The sequence below is a fragment of the Hemicordylus capensis genome, chromosome 4 (assembly GCF_027244095.1).
Source record: "Hemicordylus capensis ecotype Gifberg chromosome 4, rHemCap1.1.pri, whole genome shotgun sequence".
NCBI lineage: Eukaryota > Metazoa > Chordata > Lepidosauria > Squamata > Cordylidae > Hemicordylus > Hemicordylus capensis.
Window position 1 is genome coordinate 93,908,298 of NC_069660.1, and position 26,338 is coordinate 93,934,635.

General features: G+C 41.7%; 2 protein-coding genes across 6 annotated transcripts in view; one reads left to right on the plus strand and one right to left on the minus strand.

Annotated features, from left to right (window-relative positions):
• The window catches only part of TXNDC12 (thioredoxin domain containing 12), a 16,259-nt gene extending 10,439 nt beyond the window's left edge, over positions 1 to 5,820 (minus strand). Inside the window, exons 1-2 of the mRNA XM_053249982.1 lie at positions 5,614 to 5,820; positions 4,052 to 4,112 (exon numbers count right to left, since the gene is read on the minus strand). Coding sequence (XP_053105957.1) covers positions 4,052 to 4,112; positions 5,614 to 5,707 — 155 coding nt within the window. The 5' untranslated portion in view covers positions 5,708 to 5,820. The remainder of the gene's footprint in view (positions 1 to 4,051; positions 4,113 to 5,613) is intronic.
• An 857-nt stretch (positions 5,821 to 6,677) lies between these two features.
• Positions 6,678 to 24,605, plus strand: BTF3L4 (basic transcription factor 3 like 4). Of its 5 annotated transcripts, none has more exons than XM_053249985.1 (7): positions 6,678 to 6,794; positions 8,131 to 8,269; positions 10,308 to 10,371; positions 11,118 to 11,231; positions 16,202 to 16,403; positions 19,131 to 19,190; positions 21,553 to 24,605. In XM_053249985.1, exons 3-7 carry the CDS (start codon positions 10,318 to 10,320, stop codon positions 21,597 to 21,599), a joined length of 477 nt encoding a protein of 158 aa, XP_053105960.1. In that variant the 5' UTR covers positions 6,678 to 6,794; positions 8,131 to 8,269; positions 10,308 to 10,317; the 3' UTR covers positions 21,600 to 24,605. The 5 variants fall into 5 exon arrangements, with proteins under 5 accessions (XP_053105960.1, XP_053105959.1, XP_053105962.1 ...); XM_053249984.1 differs by having other exon boundaries at positions 6,780 to 6,915; XM_053249983.1 differs by lacking the exon at positions 6,678 to 6,794 and adding an exon at positions 7,100 to 7,281.
• The last annotated feature ends 1,733 nt before the right edge of the window (positions 24,606 to 26,338 follow it).

A 26,338-nucleotide genomic window follows, 5' to 3' on the forward strand; every position in this document is an offset into this window, starting at 1 on the left:
GCAAATCTCAGGCAGAGGCAGTGACTCAGCCAGGTCCTCAGGTTCCACAAAAAGAGGCCAGTCCCAGCGGTTGCATGAGTCCAACACTTCCAGAGATGGCTGGTCTAGATGAGCAGCTCCTCCAAGGCACAGCATCAGGCAATGAGGAGTCCCTGCATGCTTGCTGAGGCAACAGAGCTCATAGCGGAAGCTCTTCTGCTCGTGGCCTGTATCAACAACCACCACATCCCCCTGGCTCAAAAGCCACTCAGGCTCTGTCTGCAAGACAGCGCTGCCACCACCCCCGCCTCCCCCCACCGGTTCTGCTTCTGCTACCATGAAGACCCACTGTTCTCCACCTGCCTCAGTGCCCAGTGCTGCCCTCAGTTCTTCAGCGCGCTGGCTCTTGCCGCTCCCCGGCAGCCTGCATGACACCACCAGTGGCATTGCCCCCTCGCCTCACTCTGAAGGGGAGAAGGAGGCTGCCATTAATAATAATAAACTTTATTAGCCAGCCCATAACAAATTGTTCTCTGGGCAGCTCACAACACAGCATCAAAACATCAAGTAAAAACACATAACACATGAAACACACACACTACAAAATAATTTTTAAAAAGTTAAGTCCATTTTAAAAATCAAAATTTAAAAGTTTCGAGTGAACAAAAAGATCTTTATCTGGTGTCTAAAAGAACAAAGTGATGAAGCCAGGCAAACCTCACTGGGAAGGCTATTCCATAAACCACTGAAAAGGCCTTCTCTCTAATAGCCACCCACCTTACCTCATTTGGCAGGAGCACTCAGAGCAGGGCCTCCAAAGAAGATTTTCATTATCATTGCCTCAGAATAGACCCTACTTTCTGGGTAGAAGAAAGCACATGGGGCGGGAGAAAGGAAGACGGGCTGGGCTCACTGAATAAGGGATGATCGAACTCGCAGTCTATCAATGAGTGACAAAACCTACAAAACTCAATCTTGGTTGCTACCTAGTTCCCTGTAGAAGGGTGGTGCTCCTGTCCCTTTAACAACTTTATGACGGGGCAGGGGAGGGAAATCCAAGAGGGGAAGCTCTCATGCTCTGTTTCTGTGTCTTGCATCACACAGCAGTCCAAAGCCACAGCAAGCACTATCAGAAAAGCTGGCATGAATATTATACCCACCAGGCATATAGTAGAGGAGGTGGGACTCACCGGGATGTGGGTACTTCCTATGGTACTGGGCTTTGCAGGTGTGTCCCCACATAGCATGAAAATCGGGAAGGAAAAGGGACTGTGAGAACAAACCACTTGGTGGCGCCTTTTCTTTTGCAAACAATAACAGGTTGCTAAACATCAGTGGGGGAGGGGGCATCATCTGGACTTACAGATCTGTACTGTACTAGCCATCTTGCAAACAGCTGATCATCTTGCCCAGTGTTCCCTGTAAAGGGATTTGCAGATATCGTTGACTAGAGCTCCCATCATCCCCAGCCAAAGGTAATTATAGATGGGATTATGGGAATTATAGCCAAATCCATTACAGGGAACACTGATCCTGACCATCCCCAATTTCAAGACACCCACTGGTAGCAAATCCCCATTTCTTCTCACTACCTCCTTGGTTTGAAGCCAGGGGTGGGTGGGTCTCTGCGTGCGAATCTCAAAGGCCTGCATTTTTACTCAGATTTCAACAGGACTGATTCTTAGGTAAGTATGCAAAGGATTGAGCTATGCACATGGAGTCTATGCATGTTTATTCAGAAGCATGTTCCAGAGAGTTCAATAGCATTTACTCCCCAGGTTAGGATTGCAGAAGAAATCTGAGGTTTGTTCTTGCTTTCTTATTTCCCCCCTCAGACCAGTTCATCCCCCTTTTAGTGCAACACACACACAGCTGTGTAACTACCTCCCTAAATGTGGAGCTATGCTGGGGCAAAGCAAAGGAATGCTCCACTGAGCCTGGGAAATTACTGCAAAGCTGGGGAGATGAACTAAGATACCCAAGTATGCAGTGTGGGGTGTGTGTGTGTGTGTGTGTGTGTGTGCGCACATCCTCCAACAGACCCTCTCAGAAAGTAGAGCAATCCTGCTCATTCCCTCTACCTTATTGCTAAAGAAAAGAGATCCATTGACCCAGAGGCTTTGCAAGCCAAGGTTGTTGTTGTTCTGGGAGAGTAATCAAGGAAATCAACTATCCTTGTAGCAGAACCACCACCACCCCTCCGCCAAATTATTGCATATCATACATGTAGGAGACAGGGCTGCTGGGGTGTGTGCGGCTATGGGGATAGTCATGCCAAATGCCTGCACTTCTCAATTTGTGATTACACCACTGTTTATGCCTGCGCCCAACTGCCTTGTAGCACATCACAGACACTGTCACAAGAACCCCACTGCCACCTTTTATTATTTTTAAAATAGTTCTGCTCCTGTGTGTTTAACAGCAGCACAACACATATCGAGTTAGCAGCTGAAGTTTTTCTTGGCATGGAGAGAACACAATAGGGAAAGCTTCATCTGCTTAATTTCTGTGGGTCATACAGGATCAGAGCCAATTAAAAATTGGCAGTCCTACATACTGCGTAACTACTCCCGTGCTTAGCCAAACTACCAGTACTCCACCACTGCCATTCCAGTTAAATACATACTCAAATAGATATTACCTATGACCATTACCTCATTACTTACTCAGGTCATCCTAAATTCTTAATCCTTTAATGGAGTTCTCTATCTCACAAGGTACTTTATCTCCAACAGTATTTAAGTGTGATAGAATCCCATGCAATGTATAGGCATTAACTGCACAAAGCTCTACTTGTTCCCCATTGGCACTCAACAGTGTTTTTGCTCTATAGCAGACACAAATGCTGCAATTGCGACTTCAAAAAACTTGAGTACTAGGCTACAGTAGTGACAAACTTCACCTTACTTAAATAATATGCATGCAGTCCACCTCCAAATATAGCATATCTACACACTCCTTGGTCTTGCAGATCTAAACCTCACACATCATTTGAAATGTGCCAACACAGATCCATCCTCAGATGACAAACTAAAAGTTGGAACTAACAACTGCCTTCCAGTGTTCCCTCTAACAGAGATTCCCAGATGTTGTTGACTACAATTCTCAGAACCCCCAAGCAAAAGCCACTGCAGCTGGGGATTCTGGGAGTTGTAGTCAACATCTGGGAATCCCTGTTAGAGGAAACACTGCTGCCTTTACCAGAAGTTATAAGATGGTGTATGAGGGGCTCACAGTCTACAACAGAATCTTGTGCACAGGACTGTCGTGGATTTTTCCTTCAAAAACACACCACTACCATCCACAAATTAAAAAGAATATCATTGAAATGAAGAGCATTATAACATGCATGCAGAAGGTTGCAAGTTCCCTCCCTGGCATCTCCAATATAAGGGTAAGAGAGACTCCTGCTTGCAAACCTTGGAGAAGCTGCTGCCAGTCTGTGTAGACAATACTGAGCTAGATGGACCAATGGTCTGACTTGGTATAAGGCAGCTTCCTAGGTTCTACTCCAATCCTACGGATAGGAAAAAATGACTTTTTTCATGCTCCCAGTTCCACTAAAGTTCAGAATATAGTCCTGTACAAGACAGGAGGTCACATTATTATGAACTTTTTATGTTCCTCACCTTTAGGAATATGGCTGCAATTCTAAAACATACTTGTTAAGGAATATGCAATCTGGAGCTATGTAGAATTATGCATGCCAATGAAATCAGTATGCTTAGACACACACCTAACTTGCACATGATTGGACTGTAAACTCCACTGAGATTACTAGAATTGACTAAAAAATAATTTCATTAAAATTGGGCTGTATCTCTCATAACTGACTACTAGATGCCGAAATTCAGCAGGTGCATTTCACAACACCAAACAAGTTTATTTTGTTAGGTCAAAATCTGTTTTCATATACAATCCATTTGCTTATATGATTAATGCAGAATACTGTTTAACAGTGAGGTCAATATTATGAACTGTATAATCCTAATCATGTTTACTTGGAAACAAATCATCTCACTGATAACAATTCGCAACCAAGAAAGCTTGCAGCTATTATTGTGCAACATACCTGGCTTCTGCCTCCTTTTTCCCATCTTCTAGTGTCCTCCAATGAATATGATCTCCAAAACCTTGTAAAGAAAAAGTAGACACAAGTTAAATAATTTAAAATATGTATCACTAGAGTTAAAAATAATGTTTCCTATGTAGGCTCACAAGCAACGATAGAATGGTAACAATAGTATAGACAACCTTCTTCTATACATCTTGAATGACCACATGGAGTCCAAAGAAGTTAATCTGGGACCAGCGATTTGAAAAGTGTAGCCATAATTTGCAATTCAGCCATCCTATCAGCACTGTACCCTTGAAATCCCACTGAAGATGTTCTGACTATTCCAACACTGCTTTAGACAATATTATTGCAGCATATTAGGCATCAGGGGCTTACAGAGGCTTCATGTTTAAGTTTTGCTCATGTGTTTATTTTTAATTGAACTTAGGATAATTGCATTTAAATGGTATTGGCTATTTTATCATAATATTGTGCCTCACCTTATGTGTGTATACAAGTTATCTCTATACACTTATACAACTACAAATATTTATATACCACTTTTCAACAGTTTTCAAAGTGGTTTATACAGAAGTATGATTTATTTTTACACACCACACATGTAGAAAAGCAGTTTTTAACTGCAACCACAGTCCATTTTCTGTGGCACTGTCCAATGGCCTGAATGCCACATAAATATTCATATACAAGACTGACTGTGGAGAACTGGCCTATTTTGTTGAACTAACCAATCCTTTGCGTAATATCAATTATTAGTTTTTAATCCATCTTTTGATTTTGCTGTGTACTAGTTTTATTGTCTGACCTAAGACACCCTGCATCTTTATTTATTTATTTATTTTTATTATTAAAATTTTAATACCTCCCTTCCAAAAGGCTCAGGGCAGTTTACATTAAAACACCATTAAAATCAATTAACAATTAAAACATCATGAAAACAACAATTAAATAGCCAGAACAATTTAAAAACAAGTTTTAAAAAGCTGAGAAAGCTTGGTTGAAGAGATGTGTTTTCAGAAGTTTTTTAAAAATTGCCAGAGATGAATGAGGAGGCTCGTATCTTAGTAGGGAGTGCATTCCACAATCCTGGGGCAGCAACCGAAAAGGCGGTCTCTGTGTAGCCACCAAATGAGTTGGCGGCAACTGGAGATGGACCTCCTCAAGTGACCTCAATGGACCTCCTCGAGTGACCTCAAAGACCCCCCCTACGGTGGGGCTAGTAGTGAAGAAGACGCTCTCTTAAATACCCAGGGCCTAAGCCGTTTAGGGATTTGTAACTAGCACTTTGACAAATATTTTATATTGGAAGGAGGGAGGATGGGGATTATGTGAAGTCAGAACTCAGGTTTTTCAGAAACTAATAAGGAGAAAAACTTAAAACTACTACAACAACTGTAATTGCAATCATGCAATCAAAAAGCTTAAAATAGTTTGTGGGTGCTCCAATCCTACATATGGACATCTCTCCCCGCGAACCCGCCCAGCAAGCATTAAAGCACAAAACAAACAGAGACAAAAAGAAAGAAAGAAACGGAGATAAGAAATTGATCTCTGACCCTTTCCGACGCCTTCTCCAGCAGAAACTGTGACAAGCAATTGGCAAAGGAAGAAAAGGAAGAAAGTGGATAGCGCCGCTAGCTGAACATTCATGATGCCAGGCGAGCTTCAGCCCGGTAAACGTTCCACAGCAGACTTCTAAGCAATATCCGAATAATCTAAATCGGATTTCTTGCTTGGGAGGAAGTGATGCTATCGAACGGATGTGGGAGGTGCTTCCTAGATTTAAGTCCGGGGTGAATTAAAAAGACAATAGTGCTTGTACGATCTGGATTAGAAATCTGCTTCAAGTTTATTTTCTTCTCCACACTGAGTAATGGTAATTTCAGTTTTCAATTATTTCCAGATCCAGCTTGAAAAGATGCAGTTTTCTATGTTGCATTAGGAAAAATGTCATCTAAGTTCATCTCTTGTGCATTTTACAGAGCAAACTCCGCAAGCTCTGTTGATGGCTCACGAGGAACAACTTGCAACCAAGATGTTATGTAAAGCTACAAACGTTGAAAAGTACAATTATTAAAACCGTTAATAGGGAACCTGTCCTGTAAAATGCATTGTAATCTTATGCAATGTCTCCCCGAGCTCAGTAAAACTTATTCATAGGTAAGAACTGTTGCGCTGAGTCACTTCTTGTAGCCCGATCCTACTCATGTTTACTCGGAAGCAAGTCTCTGTTTGTTTATTTAACATATTTGTATACCGCTCAAAACCCAAGATTCTGGGCGGTTGAGTTTTCTCCTAAGTAAGCGTGGATAGAATTGCAGACTTATAGAGACTGAAGGGTGAAAGAGATAAAGTTAGTTATTCCTGAAAACCTAACATTGGGAGGTTAATTTTCAAATTTATTTTGAACCACGCAGGTTAGCTATAATGTGCAAAGCAGAACTAGAGAACAAAAGCGACAAAACCCCTTTTCTATAATACTCTACAAACGGGTTAATAATCTTCCACCGCAAGTTAGTATCCCCCCGTTTGCTCGTTTCGTAAAGAAAACCACAACGCCCAAGATGCATTGCTTCAGATGCATTATTTCCCCTTTTCCCGCAGATGTACGCTGCAGAGCACTGCACTGGATATGGAACCTTGTGTTTTCATTGTCTGGGAAGGAAACAGAAAGAAAAGAGAAGGGCGGCTACTACCGCCCGTGCTATGCAAACGAGTCGTATTTTCTTCCAATCGGGTGAGAGGGGCGGGGCAATGATCCCGTGGTCCGATGCCTCCTTTCTCTGGGCCCCTTCCCCCCACCTATCCGCCATCTTGTTCTTGCCGCGTGTTACCTTTGGAGGGCTCGTCGGACTGAGGTGAAAACTTCCTGCCCGAGCCCCTGCTGCCCTTGTGCCCTTCATGACACCGCAGATCAAACGCGCGATTCTTTCTCCCGCGCGGAGCTGCTGCAGCGGCGGTGGGAGGGGCTGCGGAAGGGGGTGGGCAGAAGAGAAGAGTGGGCCTGGCAACTACTAGCCGCCTACGGCAAGCCCTGTTTGTACTCGTCGTACGGGTTGCCCAGAATTGGGGTCCGCTCGCCGTGCTATCTCTTTCTCTCTCGGGCCAGCAGACCGGGGGGATTCACCTCTAAGGCTTCCTTCAGCAGTGCGAGACCAGTGAAGGGTCCTCTGGTTCTACGCTAACTCCACCCTTTTCCCAGAGCAGAGGCTTCTGCCTTTAAGGTGCACCTCGAACTCCAGGCAGGGGAGTGTCTCTCCCTTCAGCACCGAGACCCCCGTTTCCTAGTTCGCACCTCATTCCCCCCCCTGCAAAAGGGAGATAATCCTGGAGACTGCCTTCCCTACCCAAGGGCTGGCTACTGAGGGAACTTCCGTAAAACTCCTGGGGTACCTCACAGGCGGCCCTGGGAAACAGGGCCCTGTTCCCAGGAGATTCCACTCTCCCCGTCCTTAGGGATTGCTGATAGGGAGCCCTTTCACCCAGGATGTAGACTGCTCTGCCCACCTATGCATAGAATCCTCCATATCTAGGGATAAACATTTTAATTTTGGGTAGCTTGGTTTTTGTTCCCTCTTCCAAGCATTGGTTCTGAGGAGAGGAGAACTGGTTTTGTGGTAGCAAGCATGACTTGTTCCCTTAGCTAAGCAGGGTCTGCCCTGGTTGCATATGAACGGGAGACTTTATGTGTGAACACTGTAAGATATTCTCCTCAGGGGATGGAGCTGCTCTAGGAAGAGCAGGAGGTTCCAAGTTCCCTTCCTGGCTTCTCCAAGATAGGGCTGAGAGAGATTCCTGTCTGCAACCTGGGAGAAGCCACTGCCAGTCTGTGTAGACAATACTGAGCTAGATGGACCAATGGTCTGACTCAGTATATGGCAGCTTCCTATGTTCCTTTATATTAAGTATAGGTTTTCACACTACAAGCTTAGAATACTTTCTTTGTTAACATTCTTCCCTGTTCAGGGCTTATGGAACCCAGCTTATCTAATAGAACTAGGGTCAATGAAGTTGCAGTTTTCTGAAATAAGCGGTGTTCCACTTACTTAGGAATATATTTGTTCTCCTTCCAGGGTTGACTAATCTAAGTCTCTCTCTTCATGACAACTTGACTAACATCCTCTGCGTCTCAAAGTCTGACTTGGACTGGAAAGTAGATCTCATCCTCCTAGAAGTTTTCCTCCTGTAGAGCTGTATTACCTTGTTTCCCAGGTCTGACTGTTGGTTGTTATTGTAATCTTTTTCTCTTTCTTCTGAACATTCTTCTGTTGCTAGCCAGGGTGGTGTAGAGGTTAGGGTGTTGGCCCAAGGAGATGCTGGCTCAAGTTCCCACTGAGCCATAAAGGTGGTTGTCAGGATAAAATTGTGTACACAGCCCCAAGCTCCTTGTAGGAAGGGCAGAATACAAATAATAACTTATCTCTCATAGGTTGAGGCACCAAGAGCTCTGTTTTTCAAGACTGAAATAAATAACATTCCTATTATGTCTTTTCCTCCTTCACAATATGAGCTTCTTTGTAGCTTCAGCATTGAATGATTGGGACTCCTCAGATGTATGTGAAAGGGGTTTCTTTGTTGGGTTTTTGGTAAAGCAATTGTGGTTGCTTGTGAGACCTTTATAAAGGAAAACCGTTGTTTTGCTTCCTAGTCAAATGTACAATTGGTTGTCATATTCTACCTACAAATGTTCCAGTTCTGCAAATAATTAAGCTGGTGATTAATCTGGCAATTCTTTCTTGTAAAATAATCTAGTTAATGTGACAGTTTTAGATAATAAAAAATCACATCCTAGTTGCACCTTTTACTTAAATATGCACCTTAAATTATGTGCAATATAATTGTAAATAAACCCAAAATATTTTATTTGGTTGTTTGGCTTAATGTGTGTCTAATATTCCTTAACACTTTATTGCACCAGTCCTAGACATATTTGGATCCATAGGCTTTCAGTGGATTAAACATACGGCTGAATTCATGATTTAGTTTTGTAAAAGATAACATATTTATGTATGTTGTGTAATGAGCCAGTGTGGTGTAGCAGTTAGAGTGCTGGACTAGGTCCGTGGAGACCCGAGTTCAAATCCCCATTCAGCCATGATATTTGCTGGGTGACTCTGGGCCAGTCACTTCTCTCTCAGCCTAACCTACCTCACAGGGTTGTTGTGAGAAGAAACTTAAGTATGTAGTACACCGCTCTGGGCTCCTTGGAGGAAGAGCGGGATATAAAAGGTATAAATAAATAAATAAATAAATAAAAAATAATGGGCAAAATGATGATATATTTTCACCCCAATACATGCACTGGGTAAGCTGATTCAGCTATTGGCTTCCCAGTGTCTGTATGTGTTCACATTTCCTTAATCTATACAATAAACATGTATAGAATCTCTGTGCATAATGTGCTTTTACTTGTATTTAAGTGTGTTTAGAAGCTAAGCTACACTCCATTCCATAATACTCTAGTATGACTGAGAAATGCTACCTAAGTATTCAGATAAGAACTCGAGCTGTGCAGCTGGGGACTGGCTCAGTTCACACTAATTCCTGTTATGTTTTCTGAGACAAAATAAACAGGCTTGAGTTTGAAACCTAGTTGAAAGTAAAGCCTTTTTTTATTACAAACACTGGGATTGCTGGCTCAGGAATCAGATTTGGTTCCCCATTTCAGTGTCCCCTCTAAGGCGTGTGCATGTGCATATGCACACAAAGTTTTTTTTAGTGTCTGCTCAGTTAATTGTAGATTCCGCTCAAGTTGAATCAGGAAAGCCCCACTCTGAATGCACATGCACACACAATGCCTTGGTACTGCCACCCAGAACAAAACTCATTCTGCACATTGATGGAAAAAATTAGAGAGATCACTGGTTCCCACCTCAAAATATCCCTGATTGCATTCCTTTACTTTCTCCTGTCTGAGTGAGTGCTCATTCCCATGATGCAGTCAGAGACAATGTTGTGGAAGCAAAACCTGTCATTATAATATAGATTGGGGCAGGGTTAAACACTGATTCTCTTTTTGTGTGCCTGAAGGCATTCAAGGGGCTATTAGGTCAGGAAGAGGAGGAAAGGCAACGTATTTTCAGTGTTTCCAAACCCACCCCACCCAAAGCTGGCTTTAGGAATGGGAAAGGCTGTAATGCAGTCATTTTAGTTGGTTGCTTGTGTCCATGTGCATTAGAGCCCATACACTTGGTATTTTGAAACCATAAAAGACAATGATTTATATTATTCAGTGTATTTATTTTTCCAGATAAAGCAAGATGAATCAGGAAAAGTTGGCCAAACTTCAAGCTCAGGTCCGAATAGGTGGAAAGGTATGAATAGAAGGATATAATTTTTTGCATGTGTAAAGTGACATCTTCTGTACTCAAGGATTTTGTGAGCATTGCACTTTTCTCCGGCTGCTGCCCATTCTGATGCTCACATTCATTATAACATGCATTTGCCTGATGTAGACACAAAACTGGCAACATTGTTTTAGGAGGAAATTGATTCAGATATTGTCATTATTGAGCTGTCTTGTTCCAAACACCATGCTCAAAGAACAGCAGATTTTACCACAAAGACGGATAATACTGCATGGTAATTGCTATATATTTCCCTATGACATCTAAAGAACTGTACCACTATGTCTTGGTGCTGCCCAGGCAGCTGTTGCTGGCAACTTGTGAGTGCTTAAAGGAAAGGCAGGAGAAATGGAGCTGGCAGAGTCCACGGTCCTTGAAACAGGAAGTACATTGAGGCCTGAGGAATACCACCACTTTTGGCATATGATCATGCACTCTGCCTCCTCTTCCCTACATGGAACCTGTCATCATTAAAAGCAATTGTCAGTAGTGACAGCAAGTGTGGTTACTTGCAATGTCAGGTTCTGCCTTTTCTTCATCCGAGTTTGATCTGTTAAAAAATGTCGAAATAGGTTCTTGTCTACAAAACCTCATTTTACAATAACTTAGTCTTAGACACTCAAGTCTCTGTCTTTAATAAGTTGATGTGATACATTTTCATTCATCTTAAGAAGCTATACTTACTTCTTTTTCTCATATTATGTGTCTCTCAGGGTACAGCTCGTAGAAAGAAGAAGGTAGTCCACAGAACAGCAACAGCTGATGATAAAAAACTTCAGAGTTCACTCAAAAAGTTGGCAGTCAATAATATTGCTGGCATTGAAGAGGTACATCAGTATAAAATGTTTCCTGTTCTATCTGAATGCTTTGTTCTTCAATTAATCACAGAAATTATTTCATTCTAAACATAGAGCAAGGATGGCCAAATAGTGGCTTCTAGTCCAGGCTAGCTCAGCCCCTGCTAACCACCCCCCCCCCAGCAATCCTACCATACCAAATGTTTTTAAAAGGTGTGGTTCAAAGTTTGATAGTTTCACATGTAAGAAAAAAATGTTGTTTTCAATTCTGAGAGAGAAAGACATTCTACTCTCTAATGTAGTATTTATTTGTCGGAACAAAAAAAACCAATTTAAAAACTTTTTTTAAAGAACATCTAGAATGTTTGAAGGCACATGCCATAAGAACAGCCCTGCTGGATCAGGCCCAAGGCCCATCTAGTCCAGCATCCTGTTTCGCACAGTGGCCCACCAGATGCGGCTGGAAGCCACAGGCAGGAGTTGAGGACATGCCCTCTCGCCTGCTGTTACTCCCCTGCAACTGGTACTCAGAGGCATCCTGCCTTTGAGACTGGAGGTAGCCTTTAGCCCTCTTAACTAGTAGCCGATGATAGACCTCTCATCCATGAAGTTATCTAAACCCCTCTTAAAGCCATCCAGGTTGTTGGCTGGCACCACATCTTGTGGCAGAGAATTCCACAAATTGATTATGCGTTGTGTGAAAAAGTACTTCCGTTTGTTTGTCCTAGATTTCCTAGCAGTCAATTTCATGGGATGACCCCTGGTTCTAGTGTTATGGGAGAGGGAGAAAACTTTCTCTCTGTCCACTTTCTCCACACCATGCATGATTTTATAGACATCTATCATGTCTCCCTGCAGTCATCTTTTTTTCTAAACTAAAAAGCCCCCGGTGTTGTAGCCTTGCCTCATAAGAAAGGTGCTCTAGACCACTGATCATCTTGGTTTCGCTCTTCTGCACCTTTTCCAGTTCTACAATGTCCTTTTTTAGATGTGGTGACCAGAATTGTACGCAGTACTCCAGGTGTGGCCGCACCATAGTTTTGTATAAGAGCATTATAATATTAGCCATTTTATTTTCAATCCCCTTCCTAATGATCCCTAGCATGGAATTGACCGTTTTCACAGCTGCCGCATATTGAGTTGACACTTTCAATGAGCTGTCCACCACAACCCCAAGATCCCTCTCCTGGTCAGTCACCCGACAGCTCAGATCCCATCAGTGTATACTTGAAGTTGGGGTTTTTCATCCCAATGTGCATCACTTTACACTTGCCAACATTGAACCGCATTTGCTGTTTTGTTGCCCACTCCCCCAGTTTGGAGAAATCCTTTTGGAGCTCCTCACAATCAGTTTTGGATATCACTACCCGAAAGAGTTTGCAAATTTGGCCACCTCGCTGCTTGCCCCTTCTTCTAGATCATTTATGAATAAATTAAAAAGCACCAGTCCCAGTACAGATCCCTGGGGGACCCCACTTCTTACTTCCCTCCATTGTGAAAACTCCATTTATACCTACCCTCTGTTTCCTGTTTTTTAACCAGTTAGCAATCCACACATGTACCTGTCCCCTTATCCCATGCCAGCTAAATTTCCTCAGGAGTCTTTGATGAGGAACTTTGTCAAAAGCTTTTTGGAAGTCCAGGTATACTGTGTCAACTGGATCTCAAAGAAGTCCAAAAGGTTGGTGAGGCAAGATTTACCTTTGCGAAAGCCATGCTGGTTCACTCCCAGCAGGGCCTATTCTTCTGTGTGCTTTACAATTTTATCCTTGAGGATGCTTTCCATCAATTTGCCTGGAATGGAAGTTAAGCTAACCGGCCTGTTGTTTCCCAGATCGCCCCTGCCCTGGCGATTTGTTAGTTTTCAGTTTTTCCAGACAGTTTAGAACATCATCCCTAGTCACTTCTATCTGACTCAGTTCTTTAGCCTCCATCCCCAAAAAGCCTGGTCAAGGAACAGATATATGCTCAGTATCCTCTGCCTTGACGATGGATGCAAAGAACTCATTTAGCTTCTCTGCAGCCTCCATATCCTCCTTAATAACCCCTTTCACTGCCTCGTTGTCTAATGGTCCAACCGCCTCCCTGGCAGGTTTCTTGCTTCTGATGTATTTAAAGAAGTTTTTGTTATTCCCCTTGATGCTTTTAGCTAAATGTTCCTCAAACTCTCTCTTTGCCTTCCTTACTGTCACCTTGCTTTTCTTTTGCCGGAGTTTGTGTTCCTTTCTGTTCTCTTCATTTGGACAGGCCTTCTAATTTCGGAAGGAAATCTTCTTCCCCTTTATGACTTCCTTGACGGTACCTGTTAGCCATAAGGTTATGTCCCATAACCTTATTGCTGGATAGCGTTGATTTTTTTAAAAAATTATAGAACCTGATCACCCATAAAATATAGGTCCAGGCCCCAATCTATAGGCTGGACTCCCTGAGAAAGTAGAATTTACCATCCCTGATACTTAAGCTTCTCTGAGGGTTTCCTGGATACATGTGGCTGACCCCTCCTGGAAATAAAATCCTGAACTAGATTGATCCAATTATCCAGCAGACCTCATGTTTTCAAGGGGTTTGCTACCAGACTGGTCTTATGTATATTTACTTGGGAGTAAATCCTATTGCTTGTTGTGGGTCTTGCAACTTAGTAAACGTGCACTGGATTCTGGCCTGAAGTGTTTATATTGGAACTTTGATTTACTTCTTAAATTGAGCTATTCTTAATAATGTTTTCCTGCTGCTCTACATCAGTTTAGATGGGGTTCCATCATCTTAGGTTTTACATTTTCTTCATAGATTATTTTGTTTTTTAGTTCTTGTTTGAAAACAGTGTGTGATAGTAAAGAAGTACAACAAAATTCTGTAAGTTGTTTAAAGGTGTTTTTCCCCCTCTCTATTGATTTTTAGCTAGATAGTAAGTTACTGTTTTGAATAAAAACTGAATTGTCAGCTGGAAGAATTGAGGAATATATGGACTATGGACTGAATTCAGATCCAAGCCTCTTTTGTTTGGGCCTTTCATTTCTTTTGGTTACTTTCAGAGGCCAGGATCCAAATAACTGCTAGCAGTACTGCTAGCAGTACCAGCCAGACTTTGGATTTTTGTTTTAAAGAACCGCTCCTATGGTCTGCTTTTCAAAGGGGTCTGTCTGTTGGTCTGTCTGTCTGTCACAATCCCTTTGGGTGCTTGCCTTCAGAAATAATTCTTCTATTGTTGATATCTCAATATAAAATTGATCTCTTTTTTTTAAAGCTGATTTTGCCTTAGGTGACTTACTGTTATTGGTTGCTTGAATTGACATTATTGCTTTTTGTGTTTCTCCTTTGACTTGTAAAGTCTAAGTAATTCCTAGTAAGTTTTCTAGCCACACTTACTTGGAAAAGAGTTCCTTTGAAATTAAATATGTATTCTGAGTTACTTTACACTCCTTTTTCTAAAGACATTTTATTATGCACAAAAGTAACTGGAGTATTACAGAGTAATAACCAATACCTTCTTGCACAAAACCCTTCATGTAGGACTTAGATTCTGGAAATTCTATTTATTTTAATGATATTTTAACCCACTCTTCAGCTGTTGAACTGAAGATGGTGTGCATAGAGTTTGCAGGTGGTCTTCTATCCAAACCCAGAGTTGCTTGGCTTCCACAATGAAGCTACATAATGTGCCTGAGGACCATGCCTTGGGAGAAGTATGGAGGTCTTCCCTCCACTGAGCAGGTTAAGCAGTTGCTTTTAATGTTTGGGGAAATAGAAATGCTGCTACTGGTACTAAGTGCTTTGGCCTATTTCTGCAGGAGAGCTGTGCACTAATGTGCTCTATAGAAGCTTTCACATAACTGGTTCCCAGAATTCATTGTAATGGAGAAAAAAGAGCGATGGTGGTTAAACAGGTTTTAAACTGGTTTGCATTTGTATTGTTTATCCTGTTTATGTGTGTAAACCTTTGCTTTGAAGTGTGACAGTTTCATTTTGGTGTTTTTCAAAACATGTAGATTAAAATTTTGTGTGTGTGAGAGAAAGAGAGAGATGTTCTTCTTGCTTGGATCTTAACCCCCGTTGTAGTATAAAATCACCTGGATTTAGTTAGATTAATCTGAATACTAATTGCATTGCAAAAGCTTACGCTTCCCTCTTATAAGTTGAATCCAGAGAATGGCAAGCAGTTCTCTGTCCATGGAAAGAGACTTTCCCACCCACCCCCCTCCATCTTGCACCTCAGAAGCTTTATGAGAATAGTATAATACATGCTGTAGGATACTAATGATGAAAAGCAGGGAGTCTACAGAAATCTCATCCCACCTTTATGTGAGAAGAAATGCCCTTCTGTGTGTGAAAACCTTTGGTGGGATGCATTATTATGTATATTTATGTATAAGTGTTAACAGCAGGGTATATAAATTTTCAGGGCCAGCTAATTGTATGTGCAATTATTTAATTACCATATTTCCTGGCAAAAACACTGCATTGGCATAAACACCACAGCATGGCCAAGCACAAATATGGCCACGTACTGGTAAATCAAGTAAATATGGCCGTTTGTGCTAGGATGCAGCTTGTAAAAGCACCACGGGCCCAACCTGGCCACCCCTGCCTGAGCAAACCCCTTTGGGGGAAGAGAGAGGCCAAAATGCTCCCACACAGAGCTCAAATGGCCATGGAAAATTAAGAAAGGGAGGGAGAGCAAGCAAACCTGGAACCCGGAAGGCCCAGCTGCACTGTTGCCGCTTCTCCTCCGCTGCCTCCGTTGTTTCAAGGCCCTCTTGGACAATTTGAGCCTCTTGCTCTACTGTGCTGCTGCTGTGCCTCCTTCTGCCCATTTCTCCCCACATAAGCGCCGCATAAGTGTAAATACCGCAGGTGCCTTAGAAAAACTTTTTAACGCGTATTTGTTGCGGCATTTACATCGAAAAATACAGTAGCTTTTGTTATGTTTGCCCACAATTACAGTTCTTCTATCTTTCTGATAATTATGATGAATGAATGTTAATAGATCTGTGTTTAAACAGGTGAATATGATAAAGGATGATGGAACAGTTATTCATTTCAACAATCCCAAGGTCCAGGCTTCGCTTTCTGCAAACACTTTTGCAATTACTGGTCATGCTGAAGCCAAACCAATCACAGAAATGCTACCCGGCATCTTAAGCCAGCTGGGTGCTGACAGCTTAACAAGTCTCAGAAAGTTAGCTGAACAGTTCCCAAGGCAAGGTAAGTATTCCCATCCAAAACAATTCACTGAGGATGATGAAGCACGTGTGATTTTTTTTGTTTCAGTGCCTGCTCAGGAGCACATATTTCATAATTAACTGTAGTGGCCAACTCACATATAGTAAACAGCTGTTCTTTGCTTATTGTTTATCTATTACAAATTTTCCCTAGATCTTCAAATAGCATATTTCCCTCTACTGTTGAACTTGGGTGGTCCTGTGTCTGTTGATTTGAAAGTGAAACAGTGGCACCCCCCTCCCCCAAATAGTGTTGTCGCAGAGGCTGCTTTGGTGAAAGCCATTTCCCACTGTGCTGACCTCTGCACAGCACTTTTCCCTGTGATGGGATGACCCTTTAAGCGAGACTGAGCCATCTCTCAAGAGCTCTAGGAGGAAAGCACTGGCGAGGTCTATATTTACCCACACACTGTGCATGTCTTCCAAGGTGGTTCAGGGGCTCAAGAGGGTTCCATTTCCCTTAAAGCCGCCCCCCCCCTGCTGTGGGGAAAACATCACTGCACGGTGGGAATGGTCACCTCTGCATGGTGTCAGGGGGACTGTGCGGAGTATTCAGCTTCGACCAAAGCTTCACACAGGCCCAATAAACAATTAGTCAAGGGGCTGCATGTTGGCTTGATGGGGGCTGCCACTGTCCCTCGAGCCTTACAATGAAGAACACTGTTTTAATTCTTTCTGTGTACCTGGGGGGCTCCTTAGGTACATATATGCATATGTTTGTAAGTTAAAAGGAAAATGTTCAAAATGATAAGACTGCCCAACAAAGACCTCTGAGCTTCCAGGACAATGGAATTTGAAAATGTTCATTGTTATTTGTATTTATTATTAAAAGAAGGAGGGGGGGAATGGAGGGGTAGGAGAAAAGAAAGGGTTGGCTTGCTCAAGCTCCTCTAACAACTTACAGTAGGTGTCATGAAGGTGTGGACTGAGGGGAATCCATATACTATACAGGGATGTTTCAGGAGCAAAGGACATTTATTTCCTTTCCTGCTGTCCCCCACCCCCACTGTATAGCAATAAACTGCTTGGTTTGGGACTAACTGCATGGCAAGATAAGTTTCAAAAGGATGGTGGTGGGGAAAGGATCTGTAAGCACCAAAGAATGTTACAAGCTGCTTGTTCCAGGTTGTCAGAAGCCCTGAATAGTATATCCACAACTAACTCCCGGTGGTGGCTGGGCACATACTATTACACTTTGTTGTAGGACCCCACTTGTTAGAGTAACTGGCATTATAAAATGAAGGCTGTAATAATGTGACTGATTACCTGCTAACTAATTTTACAAGAAGAATATGGGTACCTCACAACATATTTTTGTTCTGTTGTTTCACTGATATAACAATTTGGTTTTATCCTAACTGCAAATCCATGCAAATGCATTGAAAGAAATTGCTTAGATATGCATTGATAAACACAACTTCAGTGAATTTTAAATGAATTGTATTTTGTAGTGGAGGAAGAAAATTGATATTTGGGGGTGTATTGTGTACTGATGTCTGATTTGGAATTGTATAATAGTTGCAAGCCTGACTAAAAACAATTGTCTGATCAGGGTAATTGTCACAATTTTATCCCACACTTCCTCCTAGAAGCTCAGGATGACAAACATAGGGTTGTCCCATTTTGCCTCACAACAACCTTGGAGTTAGTGATGTGCACGGAACCCTGGAGTCGTGGTCCGGCACGGGGGGGGGAGTGTGACTTTAAGGGGGGAGCGGTAGTACTTAACACCCCCCCGCCGCTCTTCCCCCTCCGGCACTGGACTTTCCAAAAACGTTCTTGCGGCGGCAGAGTTCCTCCCTGCTGCCCCTGCCCCTGTCGTTGTCTTCAAAGAGTTAAAGTAGAAAGAGCTGGCACCACGCATGCACCCTTCACGGCGCGCATGTGCTTGTTTACGCCGCTGGCGTGCGCGTGCCACATACATCACATATATGCGGCGCGCGCGTGCCAGTGGTGGAGATGAGCATGCGCCGTGAAGGGCGCATGCGTGGCACCAGCGCTTTCTACTTTAACACTTTGAAGACAATGATGGGGGCAGGGGCGGCGAGGAGGAACTCTGCTACCCCAAGAAAGTTTTTGGAAAGTCCAGCACCGGAGGGGGAAGAGCGGTGGGGTGGTGGTGGTAAGTACTACCGTCCCCCCTTAAAGACACACTCTCCCCCCACCACCACCGCTGGAATTCCGGACTGGTCCGGAGGCCTTTTGTATGGCCCCGGACCGGTCTGTGCACACCACTACTTGGAGTGTGAGAGATGGTGATTCCCCTGAGGCCATTCAGGGAGCTTCCTATGGAGATTAGAGCCCAAGTCTCCCCAAACCAACACTATCAGCTTACATGCCACACTGATTGCATTATTGAGAGCTAAGTCGTGGTTCAGCTTTTTACAAAAATCAAAGGCATTTATTTATCATTTATGCTGGTATAGGTCCATTAAACTGAATAGTCCTCTGTACTGTCTTAGAATTATGCAGAAATGTCACCATTATTTTATCTTCTGATACTTTATAGAACAAAAAAAACACCCTGTCAGCTTTCATTATTTTCTACTAAAAAGCAGTTTTGATTTAAAAGATACATATTTAGGAAAAGACGTGTATTTATTTGAATGAAAAATGTACTGTAAATGATAAATGTGAATATGGTGTATTCTTGTCTTATTGAGCCAATTCTATTAAAATACCATAATTAATATATGGAATTATTTTATAGTGTTGGATAGCAAAGTACCAAAATCAGAAGATATTGATGAAGAAGATGACGATGTTCCCGGTAGGATTCTTTTGCTTCACTTAAAAATAATTTAGCATTTTATACATACATACTTGACTGAGAGGATGGTGATGGTATCTTTAGAGATATCACTTAATGGTTTAAGCATAGATGTTAAAGGAAGGTGCTTCTTTTGGAAAACACAATGTGCATCCTAGAGAGCATAACTTCATGTTGCAGTCACAAATTGCAATTCAATCTCTGTGAGGGCTGCCCACCAGTTGCTGTGCCCATGACTTCCAAGAATAAATTAGCTTGGACTTGCAGAGGCCTCTCTTGGTTGAGGTGAGATCATGGGAAGAAAGAACTTGGGCTCAAACTTCTTCCCCTCCCCAGCTATTGACTAAGGCCCATTTCTCATAAACAGAATGGAGGCTACTTGAAATTGCATTTATATGGAAAAGGCACTCTGTGATCAGATGTTCGTGTGCATCAGCTCACCCTGCAGTTTCGCCTCACTTGGTAGTTTTTCTGCTTACTGCTACAATGTTCTTGTTGCTGTTTTATAGCATTGTGGAGAAAACTGGCAGAAGTAATAAATGGAAGTTTCTAGCAGTTACTCTAGCTAAGAATCAGTATTTAAAACTGATGTTTATAATTCAGATGGTTGATTCTAAGAATAATCTTTTAAGAATGAGCAGGAATTCTAAGAAAGCTATAGAATTAAATAGGGGTGTGCACGGAACCGCCACACTGCAGTCCGGCACTGGGGTGGGGGGTAGCTTTAAGAGCGGCGGGAGGGTTTACTTACCCCTCCCACCACTTTCCGCTGTGGCGCCGTAATTGCTAGAGTAATTGGGGCGGCAGGATACCTCCCTTCCGCCCCTTCCCCGCTGCTGTTCTCCAAAAACTCCCAGTAATCCTTTGCGCGCGCACGTCAGTGACATGAAGTGCACGCACAATGTGCGCGCACGCAAAGGATTACTGGGAGTTTTTGCAGAGCAGCAGTGGGGAAGGGGCGGCAGGGAGGTATCCTGCCGCCCCAATTACTCTAGCAATTACGGCGCCACAGCAGAAAGCAGCGGGAGGGGTAAGTAAACCCTCCCGCCGCTCTTAAAGCTGCCCCCCACCCCCAATCCGATCCACCCAGGTCCGGACCGGTCCGGAGGCCTTTTCAAGGTCCGAGCCCATCCCTAGAATTAAAGTATGAAGTAGAATTTAGTGGTTCTATTTATTTGCTGGATACATGAGTGAACAGTTGATCAACTGTGAGCCATTTAACTTTTTAGAAGGGTCTTTCTCACTCACACCCTTACATATACCTACAGCTGAATTATTTTGCAAATAAGATATAAAGTTCTCAGTATTATAATCACCATTAGTGAACACTTGAGAAATGAATAATGGCAAAACATAGGGTATACTTGCTGATTGTTACGTAGAAGTGTGTTCTGTAATTCATATAAATTGTCACACTGATGTAATCGGATCAGTTTTGTCTAACAGCTATTAGTAGTGTGCATGGTTCGGTCCAGGCAGACTGTTACAGACCTCCGGACCAGTTCGGCGGTCCGGAGGTTCGGATGGGCGGGGGCATGTAGCTTTAAGCGGGAGTGGTGGTAGTACTTACCCCCTCCCCCACCGCTCTTCCCCCTCCAGCGCTGGTCCTTTTAAGCATCTTCTTGGGGCGGCAGAGTTCCTCCCTGCCGCCCCTGCCCCCGTCGTTGTTCCTTAAGGCTTCAAAGAGACTAGAGCTAGCGGCGCACATGCACCCTGCGCGGCGCGCGCGCTTGTCTCTGATGCTGGCGCACGCCGCATACATGGTGTATGCACGCGCCAGCATCACAAATAATCACGCCGCGCAGGGCACATGCGCGCCGCTAACTCTAGTCTCTTTGAAGCCTTAAGGAACAACGACGGGGGCAGGGGCGGCAGGGAGAAACTCTGCCGCCCCAAGAAGATGCTTAAAAGGACCAGCGCCGGAGGGGGAAGAGCGGCGGGGGGGGTAAGTACTACCACCACCACCCTGCTTAAAGTAACAGTCCCCCCGTGCCGGACCGGGGGGGACTCCGGACCTTGCACACCCCTAACAGCTATGCACAGGCTGGCCCAACAGGCTGCAGTCTAGGAACTACCATATTGCCCAGTGGCAGGAACAGAAATGTTCTAAGAGGATTAATGTTCCATTGCTGTTCTGGTGCAGCTTTAAGTCACTCAACCCACAATTAAAATATCAAGCACTAATAGATAAGTGGGGACTTTCTTGCTTGCTTGCTTTACTACTTGAGATAAAAATAACAATGTAGGAATTATATTCACTATACTGTAGTTTTCCAGAAAAAGATAAACATTTTTTTTGTTTAAAATATATTTTGAAAATGCTATTAAATATTACTGTATTACATTTCTTCTTTTTTTCCAGATCTCGTAGAAAACTTTGATGAAGCATCAAAAAATGAAGCTAATTAATTCATTAATTGTTCTGGAAGTTGACATGGACTAGATTTAAGAAATCAGCTGTGTGGTTCCAAAGTTTTACAGAAACAGTGAACATTACCCATTTAATAGTTCAATAATATAAAATATTTTGTATTTTAATTATGCTGCTTGTTCAGCATTTCCTGTCAGTTGATTTTTGCATTTTGCACTTACTCCCAGGATCTACCTTTTTGGTTAAAAAGATGAAAAAAGATTTTTTTTTTCCAGTGCAGATTAAGGGGTGTGTGCATGTGTGTGGATGTATATATGTGGCTTTACGTACAGTGGAGAGGAAATGGGAGAACAGTTATGTTTTTACTTCCCTTCTCCTTCTAAAGTAGAAATAAAACAAGTTTCTAACTTGGTTAAAGTAACTTTCCTTATTCGTACCAACAGTTCACATAAAGTAGTAAAAAGTGAGTTTCATTCATCCACATTTCGTGAACTCCAAATACTACTTGTTAATTAATATTTGGGTTAATTTTCTTGTATTTGCAAATGTATTTCTCTTCCATATTGGCAATACATATGTGCAGTTTCCCATTGGCCGCCTTTTTGATTCTAAATTGTACCAAAGACAGGATATTAAACCTGTTTATTGCAGCATTTTTTAAAAAAGGAAACATAAGAGCTTGTGCGTGTACTATCTCTTTTTTTAAAGTTCCTTTCCACTTCACCCTTAATATTTCGATTGTATTATGGGATAATCTACTTTGCCTTGGATAAAAACACTATTCTGTGAAATTCTGTCTGTTTGGGTTGAGTGCGTGCCATCCCTGCACCTATGCTATGACTTCGGTTAACCTTCATAAGAGACAAACTATATGCTTGTTCAGGGTTGCTGGAAAAGACCACAATATCTGGCCATGATAGAGATTGGAGATTACATATAATTCACTTAAATTTTTCTCCGTGTTATAGCACAGTGCTGGATCCAGTGCCTTGTGAATTTCTCCTTGGTAGAATTATCAGTCTTTCCATTAGAGAGCTTTTTAAGGTGCTGAGTGGCATTTGACCCTTTTCATCACGGTTAAGCAGTATGTTCTTCTCTTGACCTATGGGCATCTTTTCTAGTGGTATTACTCAATTTGATAGAAGGGTAGCTAGCAAGTCTCAAATCTGCTCAGATTATTAGTACAAAATAGTATATCATTGTGCATGGATCATTTTTGTTAAAAGGCTTAAAACAGCTCTAGTGTTATAATTTAGCTCCTGAGCACGTGAGCCACTGCTGCATTCCAGGACACTAGAATCTGGAAGTGCAGTCTAGATTATATAGAACAAACAAGAAAAGGGCCATTGGTTGTGTTGTGTCTGTACATATTGCCCAACAAACAACTGAAAGCATTAATTTTGAGGATTACATCCCCTTGTCTTTTTACCTTTATTGGCATTCTATTCTGGAGTGGGTGTGATGGTTGCACTCACATTTTAAAAAGAGAAGCTCCCCTTTGGGACAATATCACAGGTACACTGCAGTATTTTCTGAACCGTCCTCTAAAATGCTTGATGTGAAGCTCTTCCCAGAGGTTCTTCAAAGGTGCCTGATGTAATCTTTGCAATTGAGCATCACTGTAACCTTTTGTCAAGGTCAGCCATGGCTTGAAAAAGCCATCTTTCTTATCAGCTTACTTTGGTGTACTTTGGAGACATATCGGCTTTCTCTGTAGATATATGCACCCAGCAACTATAAAGTGTGAAGCTATCAGTATGTCAGCATTCTACTGACATCAAGCTGAACCACAAAAGCAGAGCTTATTGTGGTTTGTCATCTGGACTGCTCACTTGATTTTATAGACTTGTTTGGTTTTCTTGTTCTATTTTATATAATACATGGATCTTAATAAAATAAATTCAAAAGAGGCAATGTGCCCTTTTGTGTGTTGTCTCCTTATCACAACAGCACTAATAGAGGAACAGAATGTGGATGCTGGTGGTGCTTTAATTAGCAATACACTTGTCAAGCTACTTCTTTCAGAGATGTAGGGGGGAAATAAAATGTTCTTGCAAAACTTACTCAGAGCCCTTATAATCCCACAATGTTTCACTCCTCCCATTTTTCTTCTTGGTTTCTGGGCAAGCAATTGGGAATAGCTTTTGCTTTTAATAGTGCTATAACTGCTCTCTGACGTCATCAGCTTGTCTAATGAGGATTTGTTCTCTTTCTGTAGACTCATGGCAAATGGTAGACATACTACCTTACAGTGCTATTGTTGCTCCATAAGACAGCAAATGCACACCTTTTTTGCAGAGAAATTTTATTGACAAATGTCATGTACTATGCCCCCTTTAAAATTTTGGAATTAGTGAAAGGTAAGAGCTTGGGATAAGTTTTAATTGCTTACTTACACACATGCTATTCACCTTTTGGTTGCCAATTTATTTGTAACTATTGTTATATTTGGAAATGCGCAAGTTAACTTACTTAGTCATGTATTCATTTTTTTTATTTTTACTGTATGCAAAGAACTGTTGACCACTTAAGATTTGTTGCTGGAGAACTATAAATTATAGGACTCCATTAAACTGATGATAGCTGAAAGTGTGAACTATTAAGGCTCTTGTGATATTCCCCAATTCTCTCTTGGTACTTCTCTGGGACTAACAGTCTCCTGTAGCAGACCATCAAAATAAGACCCCTGATGCTATGGATGAAATAGATCTCATCTGCACTAGGTAATTATTAAGAGATGGAAATTCAGTGTGTGGAGGTGATAATCTTACTATTTCTTGATTTGTCCATGTCAAATATTTTAGTAAACAATAGAATTTGTAAACCTTATCAAGTTTTTATTAATTTAAGTAGCAATGTACTGGCACCTCTGATACTATGTAGTGTCTTGTAGGTTAAATATTAAAGCAATTAATTGAATATAAAATATGTATCTTGATTTTAGACATGTTGATGTTGAAGTAAGTCATTGATATAAATTTGAATTTATTTCTGAATGTTTGCTTAGGATTATAGCTTAATACAATGAACCATTTTAAATGGGATTCCCTTTGATTCCTAGTTATAATTTGCCTAGTATCTCACTGGGGAGAATTTTAGGGTGTTTTGAACTTTCTGCTGGGGCCCTCCTGAATTGTATTCATAGATCAGTGTGATCTACTTTTAACTTGTAAGCAACATGTTGCCTATGAGCTCTCTTGATATGGCTTCACTTGAACCAGGACTCAGTAGAAGCCATTTGCATTCATTCTATCTAAGAATATAATATGTTCTCTTTAGCAATTTTGTTGGATAGGTAAACACACTTGGGTGTTAAATACACAGGCTTTGAAATCTAGTTGCTGCTCTGTGTTTCGCAAAAATGTACTTTGGAATGGGAGAGGGGGCAGGTTCTATAGACTTCTGATTGGTCATTATAGTTGCATATGGTTTCATACGGTTTTACTGACTCAGTAATGACAGAGGAGCAGTTCATAATCTCATCACCAATTTTACAGAGGGGCTTTACATATGCCTATGCAGTTGCACTTTTGCTTTGTCCTGTGGTTTTCTTTTCAGCCTACAAGACACCTTTTCAACTTTCAATTTGCAGAGGTTCATTGAGGAAAAGAGACCAGTAATGAATGTTATGTCCTCTCAATACTATATTTGTTACTATTCTTATAGAGAGGGAAAGAGCCAATATCAGTCCTGTATAGTGTCATTAATAAGAAATAACACAGCCATGTTTACACAATAGTCAGTGGGTTGGATCCTGAACTTTTACATAGTGCTTTCTGCTTCTTCCATTAACAGAAGAAGAGTTGTGCTCTTGGAAGGAGTTCCTGGTCATGGAGAAGTACAGTGCAAAATGTTAGGATCCAACCCAGCATAAATGGTTTCATTAAGATCCATGGATAGGTATGCAAATAACAGAAGCAGCCGCTGTATGTACTTCACAAACTTGTAATCATAGATCGAAATTGGGTATGATTGTTGTGATCAGTTATTCCCTGGTGTGTCAATATAATTATTATTTGTTCCAAAATAAGATTTGCTTTCATATTCTGGATAACCCAGAGTACCTTGGTACCATAAGGAAAATGAACAAAATTACAAACTTGTGTGTATTCTGTCAGATTGATTGTAAGACAGACAATGGGAAGTGTGGGATAGATGTAGACCTCAACAGTAGTTGGGGGATATCAGACGTTAATACGACAAATATTTCCAAAGATGCATACCATGAGATGAGCAGACATCTGAAAACTGTTTTATGCTGAACATGTAATTGTTCTACCAATTTTACATGATTGTTTCAACCATGTGTCCTCTAAATTTTGTTTAAAGATAATCTATTCAATTGTATTGACCCTGTTACATTCTGGAGACACGTTCTATGTTATTGTGAAGTATAACATCTGATGCAAGTCTGGTTTATCTTTCACTCCTCAGAACACCTGAATGAATGAATAAATTTTATTCACTCTATAACCAGTTGAAATATATAAATTCAAACCATGATCCACAATACAGCATGACAAGCTAACTTACACTCCTTTTTAGAGTGCATCTTATTTTACAAGCAGCAACACAGAATTTAGACACTGCAAACGTTACATCTGTTTTTTGGCCTGCTAACAAGTACGTTACATAAAACAATTCCGATCACCCTGGTAAAGATGACAACAAAGGAGTTATAACAATACTTGGATCTCTTTGATATAATTTGCAGTTTAATAATACATGCTCAGTTGTCTCAATTTCATGTGAGGGACAAGTTCATTCTTCATATGAG

Excerpts from the sequence above, each read along its gene's own strand:
- BTF3L4 (XM_053249985.1), top strand. The coding sequence starts at position 10,318 with ATGAATCAGGAAAAGTTGGCCAAACTTCAAGCTCAGGTCCGAATAGGT. Across the intron at positions 16,404-19,130 it reads TGAACAGTTCCCAAGGCAAG|TGTTGGATAGCAAAGTACCA; the intron begins GTAAGTATTCCC and ends ATTATTTTATAG. Across the intron at positions 19,191-21,552 it reads AGAAGATGACGATGTTCCCG|ATCTCGTAGAAAACTTTGAT; the intron begins GTAGGATTCTTT and ends CTTTTTTTCCAG.